This window comes from Xiphias gladius, chromosome 13, assembly GCF_016859285.1.
Source record: "Xiphias gladius isolate SHS-SW01 ecotype Sanya breed wild chromosome 13, ASM1685928v1, whole genome shotgun sequence".
Taxonomy (NCBI): domain Eukaryota; kingdom Metazoa; phylum Chordata; class Actinopteri; order Istiophoriformes; family Xiphiidae; genus Xiphias; species Xiphias gladius.
This window is the reverse complement of record NC_053412.1, coordinates 4,012,208-4,037,687: the sequence shown is the minus strand read 5'-3', so window position 1 is coordinate 4,037,687 and position 25,480 is coordinate 4,012,208. Positions and strand designations below refer to the sequence as shown.

General features: G+C 42.7%; 1 protein-coding gene across 4 annotated transcripts in view; it reads left to right on the top strand.

The window, feature by feature from the left end:
* Nucleotides 1-25,480, top strand: part of LOC120798089 (nck-associated protein 5-like) — a 93,685-nt gene that overhangs the window by 64,214 nt on the left and 3,991 nt on the right. For 3 of the 4 annotated variants that reach the window (XM_040142107.1, XM_040142108.1, XM_040142110.1), the window contains 9 exons: nt 4,687-4,791; nt 5,771-5,959; nt 6,353-9,972; nt 10,642-10,747; nt 11,900-11,987; nt 15,942-16,262; nt 18,091-18,206; nt 18,805-18,937; nt 19,103-19,278. In XM_040142107.1, the coding sequence (XP_039998041.1) occupies nt 4,687-4,791; nt 5,771-5,959; nt 6,353-9,972; nt 10,642-10,747; nt 11,900-11,987; nt 15,942-16,262; nt 18,091-18,206; nt 18,805-18,937; nt 19,103-19,278 (4,854 nt within the window). The remainder of the gene's footprint in view (nt 1-4,686; nt 4,792-5,770; nt 5,960-6,352; nt 9,973-10,641; nt 10,748-11,899; nt 11,988-15,941; nt 16,263-18,090; nt 18,207-18,804; nt 18,938-19,102; nt 19,279-25,480) is intronic. The other variant, XM_040142109.1, reaches the window with a different exon arrangement.

The following is a 25,480-nucleotide window of genomic DNA, read 5'->3' as shown; positions in this document are numbered from 1 at the left end:
CTCCTGGCTGTCAATATGAAAATAGCAAGCTGCCAAAAAAAAGGGAGGGAAAGGAGCCGTCAGTCCATCTAGAGGAGAGGAGAAAAGAGATATAGTAGAGATGAGGATGAAAAGGGAGGAAGAAAGATAGGGTAGATAAGCAGAGAAGGACGGGAAGGTGAAAATGGAGAGAGATGAGATAGCAGGGGACCATGAGCACCGAGATGACAAGGAGGTAGAAGTGAAAAACTAAGGGCCAAATAAAAAGAGGCAGAAATGGGGGGAAGAGGAAAGCGAAATAATATGGCTCTGGGTGTGTTGTAAAGCTCCCTGTCAGTTCCAGCTACTTCCAGTGCCATTATTGGAGAGACAGGAACATTGTCAAGTAAAACTGCAATATAAAAAAGCTGGGAGAGGGATATTGATGATACCACTGTGGGTACCGAGAGGTGCCATCTATCTGGAGATGTGAATTAAGGCACTGAGTAGTATGATAGAGTTGTATCGCATTGGCATTCAGTCCAGACTGTGTTGATGTGTTTTTTTATAACTTCAAATACAAGGCTGGGATTATATATCAGTTAGTAATGTGTGTGTGTAAGACAGGTCAAAAGGAAATAAATCATGTAATGTGTGCTTGTTGGAATGTGAGGGCAAAAATATTGAATTTGGTGTTGACTCGGGGTCTGTGTGTGTGTGTGTGAGTGTGTGCGTGTGCCTGTGCGTGTACGTGTGTGTGTGTGTGTGTGTGTGTCCACGTGTTTGACACATCTTAACAGTGAAAATGAGCTGCGGCTTTGAAACGAGTAGTTTTTTCCACTGGAAAATTATTTTCCTGCCTGCTCATTATTTGATAATGACATTTTCAACATCGAAGCTGGTGATTCAGTGTAAGAATTAATCATGATGTGATCCCACTGCTCCGGATGTTCAGTGTGTCCATTATGAGCTCTGCAGTCATGTGTGGGAGAGCCATTAAAAACAGTTATATTTATCCACGTCGCAGGGGACTGGAACTTCCACCAGTATTTAATCCAGGGTTTTTTCACTATCTATCTATCTATCTATCTATCTACCTATCCAGAGCCAGTTAGCTCAGGTTAGCATAAAGACTGGAAACAGGGGGAAACAGTTTCCAGTCTTGCTGCTAAACTGAGCTAATCGGTTGTGGGCTCCAGCTACATATTTAGCTTAAAGACATGAGAGCGGTATTGATCGAACAAGTGTATTTCCCCAAATTAGTCCTTTAAGTTCTCTCGGTAAATGTAATGAGCAAGAAGGGGATATTAGCAAAGGATTGATTTTGTGGCAACATTTAAGGTACTTGTAAAGGTATTTGTCTGTTTTTTTCTTGTGCTGAATGTCTAATGAAAATATGAAAACAACCAGGGTGAGCTTCATTTATTTCCTCTTCTGGAGCCTAAAGCAGAGGGAGACTTAATCATCCACACGAGTGTATTATTTCCAACCTAGCTCTGGAGCTTTTGCTTATCAGTATTTAAAACGTTCTCTCGCTCCCCGTGGGCATCTTGAGTTTCTCTGATAAAGAACCACAATGCGTTTGATAGTAACGACACCAGTCGCGCACCTTCACTGCCTTCTGCTGCTTTGGTTTGGTTCCAAAAAAAATGGCACGCATTCATTTCAGAGAAAATCTGACATTAACTGGTTTCTCAAACCATGCCCTGTTTGCAAGCCGAAAAAATTACTGGTGTACAGTCCCATCCACTTATGCTGCCTATCAGGTATGACAGGCAAGTGGCAACTGAGTCGCCCATTACTGGGACAAATGCTGCTTGCTTCCCAAACTACCTCATGGCCCCAAGGACACAGCGTGAACGCCATGACCTCATCGCTGCTCGTGCAGTGTTGCAGTTTGTGTAGTCGAACACCCACTGCTGCCATAGCCATCCGCTTAAAGCTTCTGTGCAGAAGAAGTGTGAAATCACAAATTTAAACACATTCTGCCACATTTCAAGAATTCATTTCAATGGCAGCGTTTGCGGAGCGGAGCTTTTAAGATATTTGATGACTGTCTTTGAATAGAGCTCCGTATATCACGCCTCAGTCTTGTCATGTGACTTGTGACATTGCAGCCGACCCTTTGTCTCATTCCCTGGTGTAGTTTAAACTGGCTGTGTGTAGCTGGAGCTTCAGGAAAATCTGTTGTGATGAGTCAGACATACAGTATAGATCAGGTCACGCAGGTGAGCATCACGTGTACAAGTGGGTTTGTGTATGTGACCTATCTGTGACTGCTCGTCTGTCTGTTGTGTGTATTTGTGGGCGTGTTTCCGGATGGCTGGACCAATGTGTTTTTTGACAGTGGGTGCCAAGACTGATGTATTTGTTTGGAAGCTGCCTATTGGTGCTATTCTGGGATGATATTCATTGTCTTGAAATATGACCACAGTCAGGGCCAAAAACAACGAAGAACAGAAGCAGCGAGCTTCCGCTTCTTCTTTAATAGGACACATGAAACTTCTCCGGTGGCTCCCAGACATGATCTAATAGTTAATAAAAGGCCAATATTCGTGTGATATATCACAGCCTTGCCTTCATTAATTTGAAATTTTCAGTTAACATTTTTGACTTCGACCTTGCCCTTGAACCTGAAAATGTTTAAGAAGTGTACAACCGCCTTTGTCATCTACCGTTTCCTTCAACTATCTTCCCTCCATGAATCTGTGACACTATTGACTGAATCCTTGATGAGGATGCTGAGGAGGTGAAATCCAGCACCCTACGATAAGATCAGAGCCTCCTGTGACACCTCACCCACTCCCATCCCGTGTGGACAGCAGGGGGGTGCAGGGATGCGGCATCAGAGCTGCACAAATTTCAATATCATGACTTCAAACCTGGGATGAATGCCATCTGGCACTTTGAGTCCAAAGTAGTATGACTAAAATCAGACAAGTCAACCTTAGGATCATGTTTCATTTTGAAAGAATGCTGTACACATAATTTATGAGACTTAAAATTGCTGTATCGGTTCAAAGCATTTTAACAGTCCAAGTTCGGGAAAGGACAAAAACTGAGAAATCTTCTCTACACTTTAATTGCCTTTGAACCAAATCAAACAACGTTATAAAAAGCCCTTTGCGGGGATGCAGAGATTGATGTTTTTTAAACTCAAAAAATAGTAAAGAATACTTATCCTTATCGTTGTGCTGCAAAAGCATTTAAAGGGGGCATCAACCTGTTTCCATGGCACCATTACCACCAAGTCACTGACAGTGAAAAGTCAGTCTCTTTGCAAGCTTATTCATAAGCGATAACACTAACACAAAAAGAAGTCTTTCCTGGATGTTTTGCGGAAAGTTAGAGAGAAAAACGTAGGATGGTTGTGTTTTGGCCACAGGCGAAGTGATGCAAGTTGTTTGTTCTTAAGAGACAAAAGAAGCTGTTAAATTGTGGTATCATTACGAGCTGGTTTCTTTCTTTTTCCCACAAAAATGTTCCGAGCACCCCTGTCACAACACACAATAAAATCAATACAAACTGTCAGCAAAGACTTTATGGAATGCAGCTCAATCTACCTGCTTTTATTTTAAAATGTTTATGGCATTGATGAAAAAATTTGAGCAGTTGGTTTTCCATTTGCTGAAGGTGGCTTTCACTTGTAACATGCCATTCTCTTGATAGGTATTTTTCTACTGCAGGTGCACAGCATGAGAAGTGCATTTCATTTTAACAGCAGAAGCTCAGACAGAAGCTCAGACTCTAATATATCAGAAGACAGAAATACATTCTAAGAAATATGTGTATATATATATATATATATATATATATACATATATATATATACATATATAAAAAGTCTCCCTCTCACCCCCCCATGTCCTTCCTCAAGCTTGGGTCCTCTACCAGAAGCCTGGGAGTGTATGTATATATATATATATGTGTGTGTGTGTGTGTGTGTGTGTGTGTGTGTGTGTGTGTGTGTGTGTGTGTGTGTGTGTGTGTGTGTGTGTACATATAACACATACATCACTCCCTGAGTGAGCTTTAATTTTACCCATGCAGCATAAGATCAAGTGTTTTGTGCCAGCATATTTCCAGTCTAAGTTGATTTGAGCACAGGGAACCCAGCATAATTAAACTCTGAGATTAATACATGGAAATGTATTTGGTTTTGTATCCTCCCCTCTTAAGCACAAGAGTTAAATAACAGAAGAGACTGCAGACTAGCATATGAATTTAAAAAAAAAATCAAAGGAATCCCTTACTCCCTGATGCAATTATTTCCTATTCACATTAGTTTTTTTCTGGCCAGTGACATTAACGACTTTGAGCGACGAATCCGGGCTCTGTATAGCGCCAGTGAAGGGAATCTGATGGGCGCTTGTTAGGCAGGCAAAATACTGCTCTGCCTCAACAAACTGTACAGACGTGGGGCAAATTTAAATAATTATTTCATTTTATTTCATTTTTATATTTTGAATGCATTTTTTGACATGTACGAATCAGACCTTTAGGGCATCCCTTAGTGCTAAAAAACATATTAAGGCATTCAATTTGAAATTGAAAACAGTGTATTGCTGAGATTAAGATTTTGCTATTTACCATACAAAGAAATGATAAAAATCTCCCTACCATTTTGGCGTTGTGTCAGTATCAGAGTATGCACAATGGCTCATTTTAATTTCTTGAAATCCCTGAAGTCTAAATTCACCATGGCGTGTCCTTCCTTTTGCCTTTCAGAAACTCCACTCTCGGATCATGGATCTGTCTGCTGCAGATTTGCTTCTGGAGCCGGAGAGAAGCAAGGCCTTCTTGCTTTCCAGGAATGTGGACTCTCCCTCTAATGTAAGCTTCATGGGAAACATGCAGAGGGCAGTGTATTTGTTTTTTCAGCCATCTAATTCGTCCAGGTATCATAACCACACCCCCACCCCCCTCAAGAAATCATTACAAGATATTAAAATACAGACCTAACAATCTGAAGCTTTGACCCCTCCTCTGCCCTCAGCAGGAGCTGGCAGTATCACTTGGCACTAAGAGGAATAAATCCTTGTCATATTACCAGAAAACCATCGATTGAGACTCGTTGCCAGTTAAAATGACTCCACAGGACACTGTGGTACATTAGTCGTCTTATGTATTATGCATTAAGGACTGAAAATGAGTTTGCTCCATTCTTTTACCCTTTTACCCCTCCGAGAATGCCACCTGATAAACTCTAACGTGTGCTGTGAGAGCGGAAGAAGAGGGAGAAAATGAAATAATAATAGCCACAGTGTGATTTATAAATCATCTAAATGTGCAAAAGTACCACTTCTCCTTAAATAGGTTGTTAAGTGATACACACGAGTGACACATGTGAGATTAGAGAAACAGAGATTGTGACATTTATATATCATATTTCTTATCTTTCCTACTACAACTCTTTAGAATAATTTATTTGCATAGTCAAATTGTCTGCAGTGAGATATAAATTGGATAAACATCTGCTGTGCTGCGGTGACTGCACATGAAAATTTGATTGATATTTTTCAAGTTTGCAAAGTGCAGTGCCTTAGCAATTTAAGAAACTTTTCCAGAATATTTGATCGGTCTGTCAAGTCTTTATTAAATATCTTTCATCACAAAATAAACAGCAAGATAGCAATTAGATATGCAATACTACCTACTAACAGCTTACACATCAAATACTCATGATGCTTAATCACAGGAAAAATCAAGCAAACACAATTTTTCCCACTTCAGAAAGCCCAACACATGAATATAAATCATGCTCCACAAGTTATTCCACTATAATGTCATGTCTCTTTTCTCTATCTCAAAGGAGCTTCAGTTGAACGGAAAGGCAGGTCAACCTGTGGTTAAGTGTCTGAGCCAGCTGAGTCTGACAGTGCCAGCACCTGTATACCCGCGCAGCAGCCGTAGCAGTAGTGAGTTGTCCCTGTCAAGTGCGTGCAGTGAATTCTCCAGTGGCTCATACACCTGGAATGATGGACGCTCCTGTGGAAAAATGGTAAAGCCCCTTACTCTTTAAACCCTGAAAGCTATTCCACAAAACAGTGGCACATGATAACTCATTCAAGATCCCCATTAGAGGTACTTTAGGAACTGTTAAGATTTTGATTATCTTTCTTTTGAGACCCTAATTAATCCCGCATCTTCCTGTAAGAGTGTGCTGATTACAACTGCAAACGGCAATTAGGGCCTTAAGACAGTTTGGAAAAAACGTGGTTTCATATTTAAGGATGATGGTGCACTAACATGATTCAAGTCTGTCCTGAAATAGTATATAAGTCAGTAGTATATGGTTAAACAAGTTGTTGATTATTATTTTTTATATGAATGTGTGCAGATATTACAATATAATTTGTTTGAGGGTGACGCACTCTTTCTTTCTACTCTGTAGTCATCTCTGACCTGGGAGAAGAGGCTGAGTTTGGGTTCATCAGCCCCTAGTAATATATGTGCCCCACTGGAGGAGCAGCTGCCCACGAGGCGCAAGGAGAGCCACATACTAGAGGGACTGAGAAAGCTCCAGAGGAGGAAACACAGAAGCTCCTCGTCTTCATCCAAGGTCTCCAAGTCGGGCTACAAAGACTGCATGAACTCCAACGAGGGCATCTACTCCCTGGGTGTCAAAAGTAACAGTAAAGGGGTGTCTAAGCCTACCCATGTGGGTAGAACTTTGGCTGCTGGGGGCAAGAAGTTCTCTTATAATTCCGATGATGCAGATGATGAATTGGCACATTCCAGTCGTGGAGATAACATCCCCACCAAGGACAACTGGTTTTACTGTAAGAGGCGCTCCCACAGCATTTCAGACAGTTTATGTAGCTTGGAGGGGATACAGGACAGTGGAGATGGAGGTAATGGTAGCTCAGGTCCTGTGGCTACCAAACAGCCTTCTGGCTATGACTCAAAAGAGCGTCCCGAAAAACTCATGAGTTTCATTAACAGTTTTCTCCCTGAGGGGGGGCGGACATCAGCTTTTACTAAACCAACCCTGCTTCACGCCGACCCTTCTGACCCAGAGGGTCCCAATCACCTCTCTGATGTGGATGATCCAGAGGAACTCAACTCTGAGTCCAGTGACATCCGAATGTCCTTTTGCCAGCCACTAGAGGAAGCAGAGAGGGACTCCAAGCGCCTCTCAAGGGACACTAGCAAGCTGCTTGCACAACAGTGCTTGCGAAGAGACCAGGGGCGCACCCAGTCTGCAGATGGGAGGCCCAGGCCTTTCAGCCTCATTAAGGAGCCCAAAGGGGCCAAATGTACTCAGTCTGAGGAGAGCATTTTGGCAATATTTGATGCAGAAGGAGAACCTATTGAACTTTGTGCTCAGAAACTTGCAGCAGGTGCTGGGTCTCGAAATGACATTCAAGGTAGCAAAGTAGTTGCTGATTACACAGAGGTAGTGCCCCAACAGAGACCAACAAGGCAAAAGTCAGCAAATACAAGAAACTATACTGTTCTTGAATCTCCAGAAAAACCATCTGAATATCAGATTAGGACTAGCAAAACAAGCAATAGCAGAGAGGGCAGTGCAGAGAGGCTGTCAATGCAGTTGACTCCACAAAGGAAGCTAATCAAACCACCAAACAGCCGAGCTAATAAAGGCCATTCAATCCCTCCCATGAATGATTCTACTGGTCCCAAGTCCAGTGGTTCAAAGATACCAGGTCGTAACAAACCTTCGGGATCCCCACTGAGATTGTCTAAGGGCTCCACCACTGAACAAAGTAACAGTGGAAACTCAGGACCCTCCGGTCAGGAGAAATCCCCCTCTTCTCCTACAGTTAAAATGTCCAGGTTCATCAAGACACAAGGAAACTGCTCACAGAGTCCAAAGGCGGTAAATTCCAAGATTCCCAGCTGGGCTGAATGGAGTAAGGGCTCCTCCTCCAGTTCCCCTCACCTCTCAAGGAGGCACCTGGAGTATGCTGATAATGGCGAACAGCCCACCAGAGACAAACACTGTGAAACCAGCAAAAATAAACTCAGGTCCCCTTCTCCTCCCCCTCCCCCAGGCCGCACCACCTCCTTACTGATCAGACCAAATTATGAAGGGTCATCTCAAGCACATAAAACAGGGATGGCTCAACCATCCACACCAACCACTGTGAGGGGCCCTCCCCCAAGTTATCACACCTCACTTGTACCAAATATGCAAACTACACTACCCATCAAGGATAAAGACTGCTTAGACTTGGATGCAGGCTACGGGACTGCACTTGCACCTCAGAAACTGGTTGACAAAACCAGTCAGCACCTTCAAAAGTCCCCCGCCATGACTCAGACATCTACTAAAGGCACATCCAAGCGAATGACCACGAAAGACTACCTCCCTACTACAAACTCAGGGTGTGCTCCAGAACCTGAAAATGCACCTAAAAGCTCAAAGAATGTCCCTCCTCCGTACAGTGCTCTCAGAGGGTCCTCACTTCAGAGCTCATTTGCAAGTAAAAGAGGATCAACCCATGAAAATGTCCATCAATCAGTGCAAAAGACTTCCATTGGTTTACCTATATCGCTTCAGGACACCCCTCAAGGTAAGACAGAACCACAAAATGGTAAAGCTGTGGTCAGCCCACCCAGCTCAGTTATGATGTCCTCTAATCCAGTGGAAAAAGCCTCAAAGACTCGTATCCCAATGGGGTTTAAAGCATTTTTAAAATCTCCCCCCAGCCATAAAAATTGTCCATCTATACCAGGCAAGCAAGAGAAGGATCATATCAACTCAGTCTCCAAGGAGACTGTGACTTCAAATGCTTCTACCCAGTGTGACAGCTTGCAGCCAGTTTACAGTATTGATTCACCACCCAAGATGTCCATTACAGAGGGGAAAGGTGAGGGCCAGTGTAGGTTACTGGAAGAGGAGGTACACGCTGCTGTGTTACCAGAGGAGGGGGATGTTTGCGATACAGGGAAAAGGAATAGTCAGCTTTTCTCTAGATCTATATCTGTTACTACCAAACCCCATCTAAAGCCAGCCTTGGGGATGAATGGAGCCAAAGCCCGTAGCCAGAGTTTCAGCACCAACTACATTGAGAAACCCAACATCAATGCTCTAGATGGACCAGGAAAAATCCGGACACAGATCATCACCAACTCAGGTGAAAGGGGGAACTCTTTGTCAAGACAGAGCTCCTTGGAGGTACCCAGTGTTGGGTTAGCTGAGAGCCCTGTCCATTCCCCCAGGACCAGGCTTAGCCACTATGGAGGTATGACAGAGTCAAATGTTCATAAAGTCCTTCCTGAGAGAACTTCTAAATCAGGCTCCAAAGGTGAGGGGTCACAGGGCACAGTGAACGAAGAGGCAATCACTGCACCTTCTCAAAAAGAGGTGCGTAGCTTACCCATCAGTGACAGGACTGGTTTGAACAACATTCGTAAGACAAAAGTTGCCTCTCATCCACAGTTTCAGCCTCCGTCCTCTTGTGTCTATAGCTCGGAAAACCCAGTACGAGAGACGGGAGGCATAGCAGCCACCACTAATGAGCCAGACTTTAACAGGGAAGTCAAAACTCAGACAGACTCGCCAAACAAATCTCCAGATATGGAGGAGAAAAAGATCAGCTCCACAGTCTGCACTATTGAAGAGAAAGTCATGATGGGAATCGAAGAGAATTTGCAGAAATGTCAAGAACAGGAGAAGGTCGCTGCAAACGAGGCCAAACAGAAGACGGGCCCCTCTCTGGCAAACTGGTTTGGCCTCCGTAAGAGCAAACTCCCGGCTCTGAGTGGTAAGAAAACAGACTCCCCCAAAGGAAAAGAGGAGAAGAAAGAGCTGAAGATCGGATCAGTGCTTGGAAGCAAACAGATGAGGTCTGACAAAAAGAAGGATAAAAAGAAAAATGATATCCAGCAGAAAGACAGTCAGGAGGTGCAGAATCTGTCTGAGATGAATAACAAGCTGAGCTCCATCATGGACCACTGCAACAATCAGATGGGTCAGATTGCCAGTCAGATCCAGTGTACGACAGCGTTTATTGGCAAAGACCAGTTCGTGAAAGAGCTTCTTGGCAGGTGGGTAAACCGACATCTTTGTTATCAAGAAAATCAAGAATGAATTATCCTTAACTGATCAGATGCTATGCTTATTACTTCCTTTCACTAAGCCTTGCCAGAGTTTTCTTTATAGTAAGTGCATTGGCACATTGAAACAAACCGAATGTTCTATTGAATTAAATATGAGCCATCACTGCATTAAACCTGTGTTCAGAGAAAGTATACAGCATAAACAACAGCTGTCTGTTTGAGTTATGAAACCACTCCAGCGAGCATAAGCAGTTCTTGGACCAGCATCCAGACACATAGTCAGCACACTCTAGGTAAAGTATCTTTCAGCCGGGAAAACTCCACATTTCATAACCCGCACCTCACTGGTTTGCCACTTCAATTCACAACTGACAGATTTTTATCCAGACTACCTGCAAACAATCACTTAAGAGGGAGCACTTCATAGAGGCTGTTAAACATTTGATGGCATTCCTGTGTGTGTGTGTGTGTGTGTGTGTGTGTGTGTGTGTGTGTGTGTATTTCTGTGCATGTACACGTATGTTTGCGTGCACATTCGTGAAGCGAAAGAGCGGTTCAATGCAATTTATCAGCAGGCTCACTTTCTACCTGCCGAGTTGATAGAGGAGGAACTCGGCGCACGGGCATAAAAACAGATCAAATCTTATTTCCTCGCAGGACTGCTGTGAAGAGTAACTCTGTGGCTGCGTCGCCGCCTGGGATCTCCACACCCAAGAAACACAGCGAAATGAAGGCCGATATGGAGATCTGTCCAGATACTGCTGTAAGTCAGCAAACATGCCACCATAATAGAACTCCACTGACTTTATTACAGCAATATCTGTGTCGAGCTCTGCTTGTTTGTCTCCAACTGTGTTTGGACAGGCTGTTGGCATACACACACACATGCAAATTCCCCCAGTGTTTCACACTTGAACAGTATGTACATGTTCACAAACACATCCGCAGCACCGCCACCTCCTCAGCGTCATTTCCCCTGAAGGCTTGTTATTGATTCACATTGTGTTCTGACTCAGCCCTACAATTCCTCGCCTACTTTTTCATTATCAATCCAGGCTGATGTTGTTGTTGTTCTTTCCTCAAGGCTGAAGGTTTTTAAACTATATCTCATACAGAGACAGCCATCAGTCCATGCATGTAATACAAACTTAAATTGGGTTTCTCTCAGCTGCTTGATTCTTCACATCATATCGGCGCACAGGCTAAAATTATGACCTTGTGGGTTTATTTTTTATTAATCTGTCAGTCAAAAGACCAGAAAACGATGGAGAGGCTGAGTTCTTGAGAGAGCCTGAAAAAAGAAAGACGGCAATAAAAATAAAGTAAAATTAGCAGGGCTGAATAGAGGAAGAGAATGACAAAAAGAGAGTCTCACTGCATAATGTAGGAAATTTAATCCAGATGATGTGGAATTTTGATAACATGGAGGAGTCCCTTATCGCAGGCACTCAATTTGACAAAGCGGCCATTTAATACCATCCTCCAAGCCTTCCCTCTATCTTCTCCCCACAGAAATACAACAAAAGAGCGACACTTTATGACCTACAAGCCTTGCATCACCCCAAAACCGCTTTTTTTCTTTTAAATAACCCAGTTAAAGTAAGGCAGGAAAGTATGACAATTACCTTACTTCTTTTCAAAACTTTAAACATATTTCACAATGCCACAAGCTTGTCTATTCATCCGGGGAAACAATAAAATACATGAATCTGTAGTTACTATAACTGATTCTTAGGAAAACTAATTTTTTTAACGAATACGTGTTACGTAATGCAACACCTTATACAAATAAAAGGTACATTTAAATTCTGAAACTTACCTATGCTGTATATCATGGCATTTTTATGTGTTATGGAATATTACACCTGCTTTTTGAAGTTTGTAGCACTAACATGCATTGTTGTTAATATTCTAGACCCTTATAATGACTCAGAGGATCAGCATGAGGGCTGAAAATGAGGAGGCACGCATCCCAGACACGGCTTGTCAAGACCACATGATCGGTAAGCTTATGTATTACTGTTATTTTAAAAAAATAAATAATCTGCACCGCGAACCAACCAAAGTCATGTTCAAATCTTATCTCGTGTGAAAAATTCCTCTTGCACCAAAAGTTCACGTTGTCTGTTTTAAACCCCGGAGTTTCACATTTGCTAGTGTTTACTGCCCCCAGTGGTTTTTGTCATCGAGTTTACGAAAGGCTGTCACTAACCATCACGAATCAACCAGTGCAGCAGAGCATTAACACATTTTACAGTTGCGATTTTCTGACATGATTGACAACTCACTTCCTCTGCCAACTGATTCCCCTCACTGCCAGACTTGCTATTACTCTGGAGAAATAGCAGCCGCTACAAGCAACATGTTGACAATGTAGTCAGATGATTGATGTGCTACCGGGTGATATTTTACAATGCCCGAGCTGTAGGGAAATGGAAAAAATAGATGCATCAGACCGTTTGTGAGATGGCATGATGATTGTTGTTATTGCCGCGCAACACACTGTAGTATGTAATTCAACCACGACATGCTGTTTACCGCGTGTGGAGTGCTGCGCGTTTGTCACTCAGTAGAGTATTTGAGAAATTGTCTCTGTGATCCATCTCAGAGGTAGTAATGACATATTTCTCGTGACATAGCACTATGGCCGGCAAACTGAGACGAGCTGAAAAGGGTCCTTTTCATAAGTTGGGGCCACGCTCTTCGGAAAAAAAGTGCTTTTTTTTCCATAGTTTTAGTCTTGGTCACAAAAATTAGATTTCCTACAGCAAAATTTTCCAAAGTCTTCCTTGTGCTAGCTTTACGAACGGGGCTGTTGTTTCTAAATTTTAAAGAATGAAACGTTAAAACTATCTCATTCATTTAAATGTGCAATAATCAATATTTTTATGTTAAAAAATGTAATCACAAGACCACTTCTATAGGAAAGCAGTCATAAGAGAGTTATCACCTGACTCTGCAGTTCCTTTTAGCTTTACAAGGCCTCATTTACTTTAAGCTCATTATGTTGGTTTTCGGGCCCGCAACTTTACCGTTTTGGTTGACTCTCTTTGCCCTCGTTATGTCGTTTTCAGCCGTAGCCGCAGGTAGCCGGCTTCGCCAAGAAAGCAAACACGCTGTACGGTATCTTCCCAGCACTGAGCAGCAGAATGACAAAGTTAGCAACCAGCGGATGAAGATAGTGGAGCATTTAGCAGCTAAAGGCGCCAGATATTTCCCGCAGTAAAAGAGGCAGAAGACGTTTGTATTGGGCTTACATTTGCCTTTTTTACACAAACACAACCACAAGTTAATGCTAATGTTGCTCCGTATCTGCAGTTGTCCTCACTGTGTCTGACGTTGTTACTTGACATTACTTAGCTTATAGTTACTAACTTGACTGTACCATTGGCGCTGATTAGGTCCAAAAGTGATTGTGACAAACGTCACATCTGCCAGTTCTTAGAATTTACCTATATGGTTTTTTTTTTAAGCTGAGTGTTGGTGGAAATAATATCTGTAGAACCAGAACTGGGCTCTCAGTTTCACTCATTTCCAGAGTTGGAAGATTCAACGTAGATGTGCGAAAAAGAGCTCACGTTGGGTTAGAGCCAAAATAAAATGGTTAATTGTTTGTGTTTTCTGATGAACAGGCTGCCTTCTCTATATTCTGCCAACTAAGCGTTTCCAGACAGTACAAATTAAATATTTCTCAAAGGTTGCAGTCGTGGCTGCTCGTTGCTCCTCAGCGCCGCTTTAATGTCACATCTCTCCAAAGTGCAGCATTCACACGCCTAATGCCAGACAATCACATCAATCATGTAAATAGTTTACATCCAGTTAGTTTATGATGCAAGCAGCCTGAGTGAAAACCATGCTCAAGCTATGAATGCAGAGTCTGAGGTTCCCTCTACACTGGTCATTTATTGTATATTAGAAGAATTTCCCTCGATTCGGTATTTTTTTCTCATAAAGGCCCAATAATCAATATTTGACTAGCGCACAGCACAGAATAACCCTAATACATCTGCAGGGGAATGATGGCATTGTTGATCAATAGCAATGATTCAGCATTTACTTCGCCAGGTGCAGATGTTTCTGCCTTTCAAAACTTGCTTTCTAGTCTTTACTAGAAGACTGTTTTGGAAAAAAAAACTCAAATTTTTGATTTTTCCCAGACAACAAGTAAGCAACCACAAGATGATAAATGAAAGCTTCGTTCTTAAGCCAAACAAAAGCAATTATGCAACATTTTGCCTCACATTTTGCTTCTGTATCTTTACTCTAATGACCAAGGATACTAGTCTCTATTGTGGAAATGTGACGTTGTACATTTTGTGTCAGTTTTTCGCTGCATTTTCACCTGAATGTTGAGATAGAAATATCTCCTAAATTAAGTTATGGTCGTTAGTGATGCCTCTTTCTTTCTCTTTGACACCTCCTCCATTGCATAGAGCCAATTTCACACAGTGGAGGTATCAACAAACCAGCTTTCTACCCTCAAACCCTGGAGGTTGTATACAGAGGTGATAGGGAGCTCATGAAAAACTAGATTATGTCCAGTTGTTGTTGCCTCTGGGTAGAATTACTGTGGACCTTGTTATAGTTTGGTTATAGAGGGCATTATGAACTGCCAGGCCTGGCATTCAATTATACAGCTGTGTAATCTATGGCGCTCTCTGCTTTCCTCTTTCCCTCACACACAAATTAGCATTCATGTGAGCACTCTTTGTGAGTATGTCATTTTTAAAACTTAGATCAGAATTTTGGTTTGACTTGAACTCTTTCGCAGCAGCTGCTCTCAAGTGACTCAGAGCAGATATGTGTACAAGTATCGGGACACTTGTACAGTGAACATGGCGGATGTGTACATCTGAACTCAGATGACTCATTTTCACAGGTTCTGTACGTACAGTATGGTGTTGAATGTCAGAAGCAAGTCCGATAAAAACAAAAAGAGCACATAAACAGGGATATTGACGGCATAGCATCAAGTCCTTTTTTTTTGTTTTTGTCGAGAACTCTTGAACTCTCTGAAACACAACTTCCTGCAATTGCCTCATCTGTGAAGGATCAGTAGTTTTTAGCTTCAGACCCGAGTGTAAATGTTTTTAGCGATAAACTGATTCTGAAAAAGTGCACCCTTCCATTTCCTGCAAACTCTTTTTAAACCCAACTGTAATGCACTTCAGAGTTCAGAGAGAAGTTTTATTCATGGAAGGAAATGCTCATGAGAAGAGTATGTTTGTGAATTCCAGTGAGACAGAGCTATATAGTTGAGAAGGAGAGCCTGTCAACATTGATCCACCCCTAAAAACACGGGGGGGGGGAAATGCTGGTCTGCTTTACTTACCAATACACAGAACAATGATGAGGGTTCCTCATCTCCAAGGCGAACGGTGGAAGACATAATGTAATGGAGTTCAGTTTCAACCTAAATCTGCCCCACGGCAACACAGAAAGATGAACCAGTACATGTTTTTTCACTTTTACAAATTCTTTCTCAGCAAAAAGTTACAAACCACTAATAATTAGCCGATGTAACTGTTGATCATTAGCGTTCGCAGTTCCAAGGACCTGGGCTGTGCTAAACTGCCGTCCATCTGTTCCAGCCTGAGTCAAGGATCTGCAAACTGTGGTTTCTAAACAACATCCATCTGTTGCTACTCGCCGTCCTTTCTCCTGATTACAACCCAGAATGCACTCTGATGAATCTAAGCAAACAAGTCCCCGGGTTGCTGGTGGAGGCTATTCACTGGAAGTGAATAGTCTGTTTTCTTTCCTAAATATTACTATATTAAATAAAATTGCTGTCTTTTCTCTCTTTTCCTACCGGCTATGTGTTACTGAACCTGCTACAGATGCGCTCTTTACTCACAACCCCTTCCGTTGCATGTAAATCCAAACCCTCCTTTCCTTTCCTTCGTTGTTGGCCCCTGCTTCTCCCAGACGTCACACTCCTTTCCCTGTCACTTTAGGCTCCGGCTGTCAGATGAGAACCCTGGACAGCGGGATCGGCACCTTCCCTCTCCCCGATTCCGTCACCCGGGCCAGCGGTCGCCACATCCCAAAATCTGAATCCAGCCCAGATGGGGTGAGCGCCGGCTCGTCTGAGCTCGATCCGGGGCCTCCCTCTTCCCACCCAGACCCCTCTCACCCCGATGTGAAAGTGCCTTCCCTCCCAAAAACACACCTGCATGCCCCTACCAGCATGGGTCACTCCCTGTCCGACTCCGCCGTCACCTGCAGCAGCAGCGCCCAGGACACCCAGAGCCGTCTGCCAAAATTAGCAACTTCCGGTGAGTCAAGAACAACCACTAAGATGTTGTACAATAGCTCTGTCTTAAGTAGCCCCATCCTGTGCCTAACAACACGAGTAAAATATCAACCTGTGATTACGTATGAAGCATTAAATAACGAAAAGCAACATTAGTGTAGATGAAATATAACCAATAATTAAACTTTTAATTTTAATTTGTTTCTGGAAAACATCTTTGTTTGGATGAGGAAACGGAGTTGCAACTTGGAAATGAGCTTTTGAGGATTCTGAACATATCTTCAAAAGAGCAGTTAGTGTGAATAAATAAACCTCTTAGTTTTTCAAACATTGCTGGGGATTTATGTTTCAGAAAAAACGATGCTCACTTCTGTGCCTGTTAGTTTAATATTAACTGGTGCTTCTAGAAAAATCCTCATATTCCTCAGCGCTGTGTCCTGTCCGCTCTGTGTCAGTGCCAGTTCATTCTAATCTGAGCCAACTCGATTATCATTGTTAGCTGGTTATGGCACCACATGACAGAGAAGAACAATGCCTTTGTTTTTCGAAATTGGTGTCCTCGATCGAGTTCGAGGAGGAAAACAAATTGAAATGTATGTCTGTAAACGCTACTGTGCCATGCCTTGAAAACCTTAGACAGCTTGGACGTAAGTGAAATATTGAATGCTGTGGTACTTTATGTTAACACATTTTGCTCCGGAGCACTCAAGGCCTCCAGACAAGCAGACAGGAGGAATTTGCTTTGTTTATTGTACTCTGACTTAAAGAACCTTGATGTTTAACTAATTCTGGAGCTAATGTATCAACACTGACGTCCGATACTCAGCTGAGATGACAAAACCTTCCTTGTGTCCTTATAGAAAACCCACACACTCCCGTGCCTCGGGGGGAACTAACAAATGCAATTAGATAAGCACGTCAGCACAGCCATAAATCATAAAGCGCCGTCTGCCTTGCTGTTTGCTGTGATGCACAACAGAATAGTGGTGGGTGAGATGCAATCAGATGGCTGATTAAAGCTACAATAACGCACAGGGATGAGCGATCACCCAGAGATCTATGCTTACAGGACATTAGCCTGCATCTCTTTCACCTCGTGGCTGCGGTTGCAGTGCAGAGGCAGCAATTTGAGTGGAGAGCCGTTCCTGTTGAGTCTTCCCCGTGGAACAAGTCGATTAGACGAGCCTAAACATATTCTGTGCATGTTTATCCTGTGTTGTACCACTTTTTCCCTTCTATCACCATGATGGAGCATCACAAAGCTAAAAGATGCCAGAAAAAGAGTTGCGTCTGTCACATTGTTTTTTTCCCTATTAGGCGAGAGGAAGGAGGTGCAAGGACTTTTATTATCTTGATGCAGATTTTTCAGATGGAGACGGAGAGCACTGGCCAAAAGCAGACTGTTATTGTTATGTAGCTGAATGCCGAGAGAGACAATCGAACTGGCGCCTGTCCGAGACAACGGTAGTCAGAGTGATAATAAGGCAGTGCTTCGTCATTCAGGACAGACAGCTGAAAGCTGTTACATCTGGACCGCCAGGAGTCATGACTGGGAACAATCACGGGGTGCACACCATTAATGTTTGATAGCTTGGATGTTGTGCAGCTCCATTATATGCAGAAAAAAGGGTTGTGTAGGCAGCTGGATGGGTTTTGGTTGAATGGATGTGCTCATCCTGTGTTTCATCAGTCCGTCTGCAGAAGCAAAGACTTTCACTTTAGAAGAATTCAAATGATGTTTTCCAGTTGCCACCACCACATGCATTACAGGAGGCGGCCATGTGGTGAATACAAAACAGCCTCTGTTATTTACTGTGACTCATTTCTCTTTTGTCTCTTTTGACCAAAAGATGCAATCAGGACAAAGAGGTTGAGTCTGTGCGCTCCACGGTGCAACATCTCCACAGAGGACAAAGAAAGAGAACCAGAGAGGAAGATGAAAACCAAGGACTATGATATGCCCGGTGTAAGTCATTTACATTGTTATATGCAGAGATCCGTGTGAAACGTTTCAAAATGGACATATTACCAGGTCTTAAAAAAGTGAAAAGACATCAGGAAATACCAATAGAATTCCCCGAATTTAACACAATGTCACGGTAAAACATTTTTTGTATTTAATGTACATGGACCTTTTATCCAGGTTGGTAAGTGATAGATACATTAGCACTGAGTATTCACAAAGTTTTTGTTAAGCTAAACTGTCCTGTAAGACTTTAATTCAGCAATCACCATGTACATCTAAGTACCCGAGGTCTGATAAAAAAAAAGTATGAATGTTTTGAGACCTTAAACACAGCACAGCCTGGCAAAAGTTAAGTTATTCTGTCCAGAAAAATGTTATTTACCAACAACTGGCTGGAAAACGAAGCACTGTTCCATTGAACTCTGCACAAAAACTGCATTTAAAGATTTTTTCGTTGTTTGATTTTTTTTTTGTTGTTGTTCACTTTCTTCACTCTTTATTCCTTCCACCGGCATCAGCATAATAGCGCCCGTCTGAGTTTTTGAATGTGCTTTGTACCTGTGTTTTAAAATGACTCTGCCTCTTTGACCATTGATAGGAACGAGCCCTGCGAGTGTGCACGTACTCGGGCAGCAGCAGCAGCGACACCGAGACTGAACTCGAGGGAAGCGGAAGTACTCTGAGCTCGCCACAAAGGACCCTGATCAACAGAACCAAGAAGAGCGACTCAGGTCTGGTTGAAACTTTTAAAATTACCACATGATTAATGAAGTTCCTTTGGTCATTTTCACTCATCTATAAACATGGCGCCTGCAAATTCTATTGAGATGCTTTATTTCTTTCTTTCCCTTTTTTCTTTCTCATTTCCCACCGCGCCCAAACGTATCCGTCCACAGTCGACCAGAACGAGGAGACCCTGAAGAGAAGCAGCGTGGAGAAATCCTTTTCAATCATGGACTACTACCAACACGACATGTTCTTGCATCTGGAGAAGGACAGCAGGAGGATTTCCCAGTACAACTTGTTGCACAAAGAGTCATCCCTCGATGGCAAAGCAGGGGACAGGCTCAGTGTGAGTATTAGAGCAGCTCACTTCTCGCAACTCGTCGGTCTTACTCTTAAAAGATGCTCTACTGGCGTGCTGCGGATTCCTACCAAGCATTTTATCGGTCATTACACCCTCTTATGATACCCAGGAAGCTTTGTAAGCTGTGGCGTTTCTTGCTTTATTCACTTTTTTGAAGGCACTTATTCAGACATTTAACATTCTGCTAAGTGGTGTCCTGAAGTTCTCGTTTACTGTAAGAGGAATTTTGTTTTTGTTATTTTAGACTGACCTTTATAAATTGTTATGCCTCAGTATACTATACTAAGGAGATAATGCAGTGTGCACTGTGCTGATTGTTCTCCAAGGTTCTTCTTCTCTACCGTTGGAATATTTTGCTGATTTTCCTAGAAAAAGTCGTCTAATTGCTTTCGATCGCCGCAGCCTCTTGTGTCAGCGGGTATTTGCCTACAAGTATTTAACGTTGCTGAATGACAAATGAGAATCGGAGACCATGAAATGGCCTCCAGCCCGCATGGCTAAACTCTAGGGGACAGCCGCACCGTACTCTCATACGCCGCTGCTGCCCCGACACCCACCTCGACGCAAAAATCCATATTCTGAAAAAAAAAGAGAAGGGGTCTGACTCAACACGTTCAAAAAGTTCAAAAAACAATTGTGTATGAGAGGTGGGAGAAAAGCTGAATTTATTCTGTGTGTTCTTGATACTTGACCTCTGGTGTCATCCTGGACTTTAACACCAGGATCGGCTCTAGACTATTTGTAATGCATTGACACCCATTTATTAGAATAGTTATGCAGGATTATTGGGTGGAAGGTGGAATATGCTTACTGCTTCAGCCCTTGCTACAGGACTGTAGCAAGGGCAGCCTCCTTCTGAGCCGCATTACATTTTACCATTGTTTACCAGAAAATGACAAATTGGTTGGGATGTAAGGTGTTGTTTCGAGTAGAAAGACCGGGGCGATTCGGCAGGTAAACACTGCTAAAGTGTCCTTGAGCAACACTCAAGCGAGACTGAATCCCTCTAAGCTCCGAGTGTGCTGTAGCCGACTGGACCATGTGACCTCCTCAAGCAAAAAGGGAATTTTCACTCAAGTGTTACATTATTGCATGAGGCAGAGTCTCTGTTTAACAAAGCGAGGTTCGGTGCTCGCACTTGAACCGGAGGCGAGGCTCGCGTGAGCGAGTTTTGATTCGCCGCCGGGTCCCGGCGGAGGGGCGGCGCGGCGAGCGATGCGGTGCTGCGCAACCGAGCTGCAAGCACAACTCCATTAACTGACGTGCAGGAGACGCGACACAGCAAACAAAGCTCTGTTTGTCGCATCCTCAAACCTGTCTGTCATTTAATTGGTGGCGGCAGGCTACATTTCCGAGGGTAGTGGGGCGGCCTTGTGCTTAAAGGGACTGCACCGAAAATGAGGGGTCAAGAGTTCAACTCCCACTACGACCCTCTCCCCTGTCCCGTCCCGTGATGGAACTCAAGCACTGTACTTAAGAACAGTTTGGAGGTATTGTTACTTGAATGATGTGATTTTATGATACTTTATATAGTCGCTCCTCTACATTTGAGAATATCTCTCTTTTTCATTCGCTGCATTTATTTCTCAACTATAGTAACTTTGCAGATTAAGATTCTACATTAAAAACATCGGTTTATAAAACATAATGCATTATTATAGATTAAACTACCCGACAGAGTATACAGTAGTTAAAATGAGCTACAACTTAACCAGCTGCAACAGTAAAAGGAGCTTATGTGGTAATGCATCAGTAAAACAAAAAACACAATTATTTAATGTATATAAAATATGTGGCCAAGAGTATGTGGACACCCCCTGCTACTGTGCATCTAGATGTCGCTTCCATCTAAGGGTACGGAATCACGAAAGCGGACGCTCAATTTAGCTCCTTAGCATACTGTATGAGTGTCGACAGTAATCATCAAAAAAACCCATCTATCAAGCCATTTCTATCTGTACTTTCTTTTTTTCCCCCTTAACTTTCTTTTCTGAAAACAAGTGAAGTAAATCTGCTGGCGCGGTAAAAATATTTCAACCTGTCTCCAAAGAAAACTGGCTCACTTCAAGAATGTTCCAGAGATGAGTGTCTGTCTCTGAACAACAAGGAAGAATAAGATGTGTTACTGCTGCAGAATCAAGAGAACTTTAACCTGACTTTAGGAAATACTTGAAACATCCCTCTGCAGAGGCAGACTTGTTCGCCATTTGTGAGAAATTAAGACTTTGAAGACTCAATTTAAACCAAAATGACTTGATAAGAAGTTTTTGCAGCGATTTTATGACTAAATAATTAAATGCAACGGGTACAAATACGGATTTTCCTAGTTTCTGTGTTGGAAAGGGGAATTATACCTTCCTGCAAAGTTGACATTAATTTTGACAATAACCTTATTCCTAAAGTGTGAACCAGCCCTAATGATGGATGGCTGCTGCTGAACCCATTTACCCTACATTATTCTTCTGAATAGGATGATCCATCTGCGTGTCACCACCTCCTCACCTCTCGAGCGCACGTCCTTACCTGTGTGACCGCGCTCCTTTTGTCGCAGCTCCGGAGCTCTTGGCTCGGGAGACATTGTCGCTGGCTGCAGTTTGGGGAAGTTTTGTGGCTGGTGGCGGGCCTGTGTCAGAGCCCGGTGATTTAAGCGCCTTGAATAACCTTTCACAAACACTCAGGAGAGTGATGTAAAGCTCAGCAGCTCCCATCAGAGCCCTCACAGCCCATACTGGCCTCCCATTCATCATCCTGACAGCACCTGACGGCCCCGCTAACGGCGGCCCCCGCCCCTTCTCCTTCTATCCTCTCATTCCACTGAGTCTCTCTTTCTCCCCAAGTATTCTCTTGTCTTCCTTTCAGTTTCGCCTCTCTCTATTTCTGTCTCTCCTGTACTATTCTCTTTTTGTCTGCTCTTCTCAGTTGACTTCTCTCGCTTTTGTTCTAGACTATCCGCACATTTGTTTTTTGTTTTTTTCCTTGAATTCCCTTCCCAAACTAACTTCTCGTTTTTTCATTCCTTTCCTACTTACTCACCCTTTTTTTCCTCCTATTTCAATCCTTTGTCTTCATGCGAGAGAGAGAAATTGCTGCAGGAAAACAACACAAGAAATTTAGCCGAGGCGTAGGATCACTGAAGTTAGGGAGCATCCTGGGGGTTATGTGACCTGGGTCCAAAGCCGGTGTACGACAAATCAGCATGCGCAGCATCTCCTGGAGCGCGGTAACAGCTTTACCTTGAGTAATGATTACATGGCGAGGGAGAGGCAACAGTCCGGTCGACGTGTAATTTGAAATAGCGTTACTGGATAACCAAAACTATAGCAATATCAGTGCACAAATAGGTATCGGCGGCGGTAATATGTGCTCCCCGAGAGTTGCTGTCAGATTGGTGGCATTGCTGGCCGCCATGGCACAGGAAAATCAAACGGAATAGACCCAGGAACAGAAAGCGAGAACCTGCTATCACACCTCCTCACACTGGCCTGTGATCAAATAATTTCGCACAGTGTTGACGTCAAAGATGACTCGTCTTCTGAGACATTGACCATCTTTCATTTGCATGTATTGGGGTTTTTTTTTTCACCGCTATCCTCATTGTAAAGCGAAATCAGAATCAGCCTCAGTCTACACAATACCACGGACACGATGTGAGTGACGTTTCTTGCAAATGAGATTCAGATACTAGATAACAATGGAAAGTATCAACGTGAGTTTTCCAATTACTTTCTCCCTCCTGACTTAATGGTTAGCAAACCGAACTTAAGATGTGTTGCCTCCAGTGGACACAAGACACCTTGCTAAGGAAATCTACTGGTCATAGAACATAGTGTTATCTGCATACACTGTCACACTTATGGATAATGAGTGATAATGAGTAGCTTCTATTAACCATTCAGTGGCCCAGCTGATGATATCTAGTAAACTGATGTTTTAGCAGATGGAAAAAACACATTTTTAAATGCTTCTTTTACTGGATTGTAAAACACTTAAAATCAGAATTAGCACAAATGCCGAGATTTGTCACTCGCTGGTCTCCTTTGTCATGCCTCAATTTGTGCTAAATGCAAACCTGTTTGTATTAAGACCCGGTCCAGGTCACTAATCATTTCCTTTTTGGGTCCAAATCCCTCCCACAATCTCATTAAATGCCAAGGTCAGGCCAAAATAAACCTAAAATAACCACGTAGCTTTTTTAGATGCATTTTTGATGAACGATCACTGTCATTACTAACTTTTGTGATAAATACAGTGCGTTTCTTGTGGCTGTCTCTCAATATAAGCCCTGCCGTGTCTCGCAGGTTGAACGTTTTTTTGATGTGAAGCAGCAGCAATAGGAAATGTTCCATTTTCTATTAGCTATTATCAGTGTTATCAGTGAGATAAAACTGGGCCGGAATACATTCATGCTTCAGGTATGTGATCTGAATCCAGCACCAACAATAAAAATGACAAAAAATAGAGAAGTAATTACTGAATGTAAATACACTGAATGGCTATTGCAAAAAATAAATAAATAAGATAAAATAAATAGCATTATTTCACCATTTATACAAGTCAAAAATATCAAGGTAAAAACAGAAGCATACATAAGAGTGGGGGAAAAGGAGAAAACATGTCTGGCTCAAGTTACAATAAAAGACCCTCCCAATAAGCCGTTGTAGCGAGCAGGTCTACTGAATTCAAGTTTAGACATCCCATTAGTGACATGCGATGCAGAACCTATTGTCGATTTGGCCCCTTGTGTTTTCAAGTGCGACGCTCTCACCGAGATATCTGCCTGCAGCTTCAGTTATGTGTGTGGCCATCATTTTGGCTGCACTCGCAGGTGGTACAGGGACCCGCGCCGGGAAAGTTCGATCTGCTGGTAATTGTGTTCCTCCAAAATCAAATCCAATCAGCGATAACACAGCCACTGCCCTTTCTTTTCCTCTTATTACCGACCAAAAAGGGACATAGAGGGGAGGGCTAGCTGAGAGAGCTAGGACTTGAAGACTGTTTTTCACTGTCACACAGCTCTGGTAATCACTGATCCCCATCACGCCCCACACTCTTTCATTTCCCAAAGCCATGAAACAACGTTTTTTTATGGCTGACAATGACATAAAAAACAGTGATGTTATGAACAGCAGTGTGCGGGTGTTAAACTAAAACTCAACAAGTCTGATCTGCATTCGACGCCTGGGCTTAATTTGGACTCCTCCTCCACTCCTGCAAAAACCTGCTCAACATTTCAGATCATATGGGAGTCAGATGTCCCCTTTGGCCACAATTACCTTTAATATTTCTTTTGATTATGTCTTCTTTACAAATTAATTGTGAGTATGCCCGCTAAGAAAGGCCACATCAGTGCACATTAATGGGGCCAGATGGGATTCTGGGGCGCAAGGTTGATTCTGCATCAAAATACATAATCACAGTATGACATGATTAGATCTTTTTCACGGTTACCTTCTAAGCTCAACCTCTGAAGTTAATCAAATCATGCAAACTAGAATTTTTCTTACATACTTGCACAAATATTTAAATAAATCATTGTTCCTTTTGACAGTACTTTGCGTAGATCTCTGACAAACATTTCTCATATTTTTGAAAACTATTTTCTTTTCCTCTAAGAAAACCTCAGTAAACCAGAATTCGATGCACTCACGAGACATGTTCCAGAGACAGAGCTGTCTTGCAATTATTGTACAGTACCAGTAGTTCTCATACTCGCACCTGTGGGCTAAGAGTCCTGCTGCTTTCATTCCAGCCCCTAGTCACAGAATAGTTTACACCTGGGATGGCAGGTGATTGCCATTAGCTAGTTTGTAGGAGAGCAAACCAGCAAGACTTCAAGACCATGAGGACCAGAACTGAAAACAACTATCACTATTGTTTTTACTCCCCACAGCCTTACATGCAGCTGGATGCAAAAACTCACACTTGTCAGGAAAAATTCTGGAAAATGCAGAAAAAGTGGCAGGGGGGCACTGTAAGCTCCAAAATGGCTGCGAAGTCACCATTGCAGGCAGTTGCATCTAAATAAAATCCCAAATTAGAACAAATTTTACTGAATCAATTAATGAAATTGTTTGCATCTATTGTAGTTTCACCTGTTAATGAACCAAATCCGTTCCACCACAAAAGTAGCTAATTAGGCTGTTAAAATGATGTGACTATAAGACTGGGAAAAGTAAAAGATACAGGA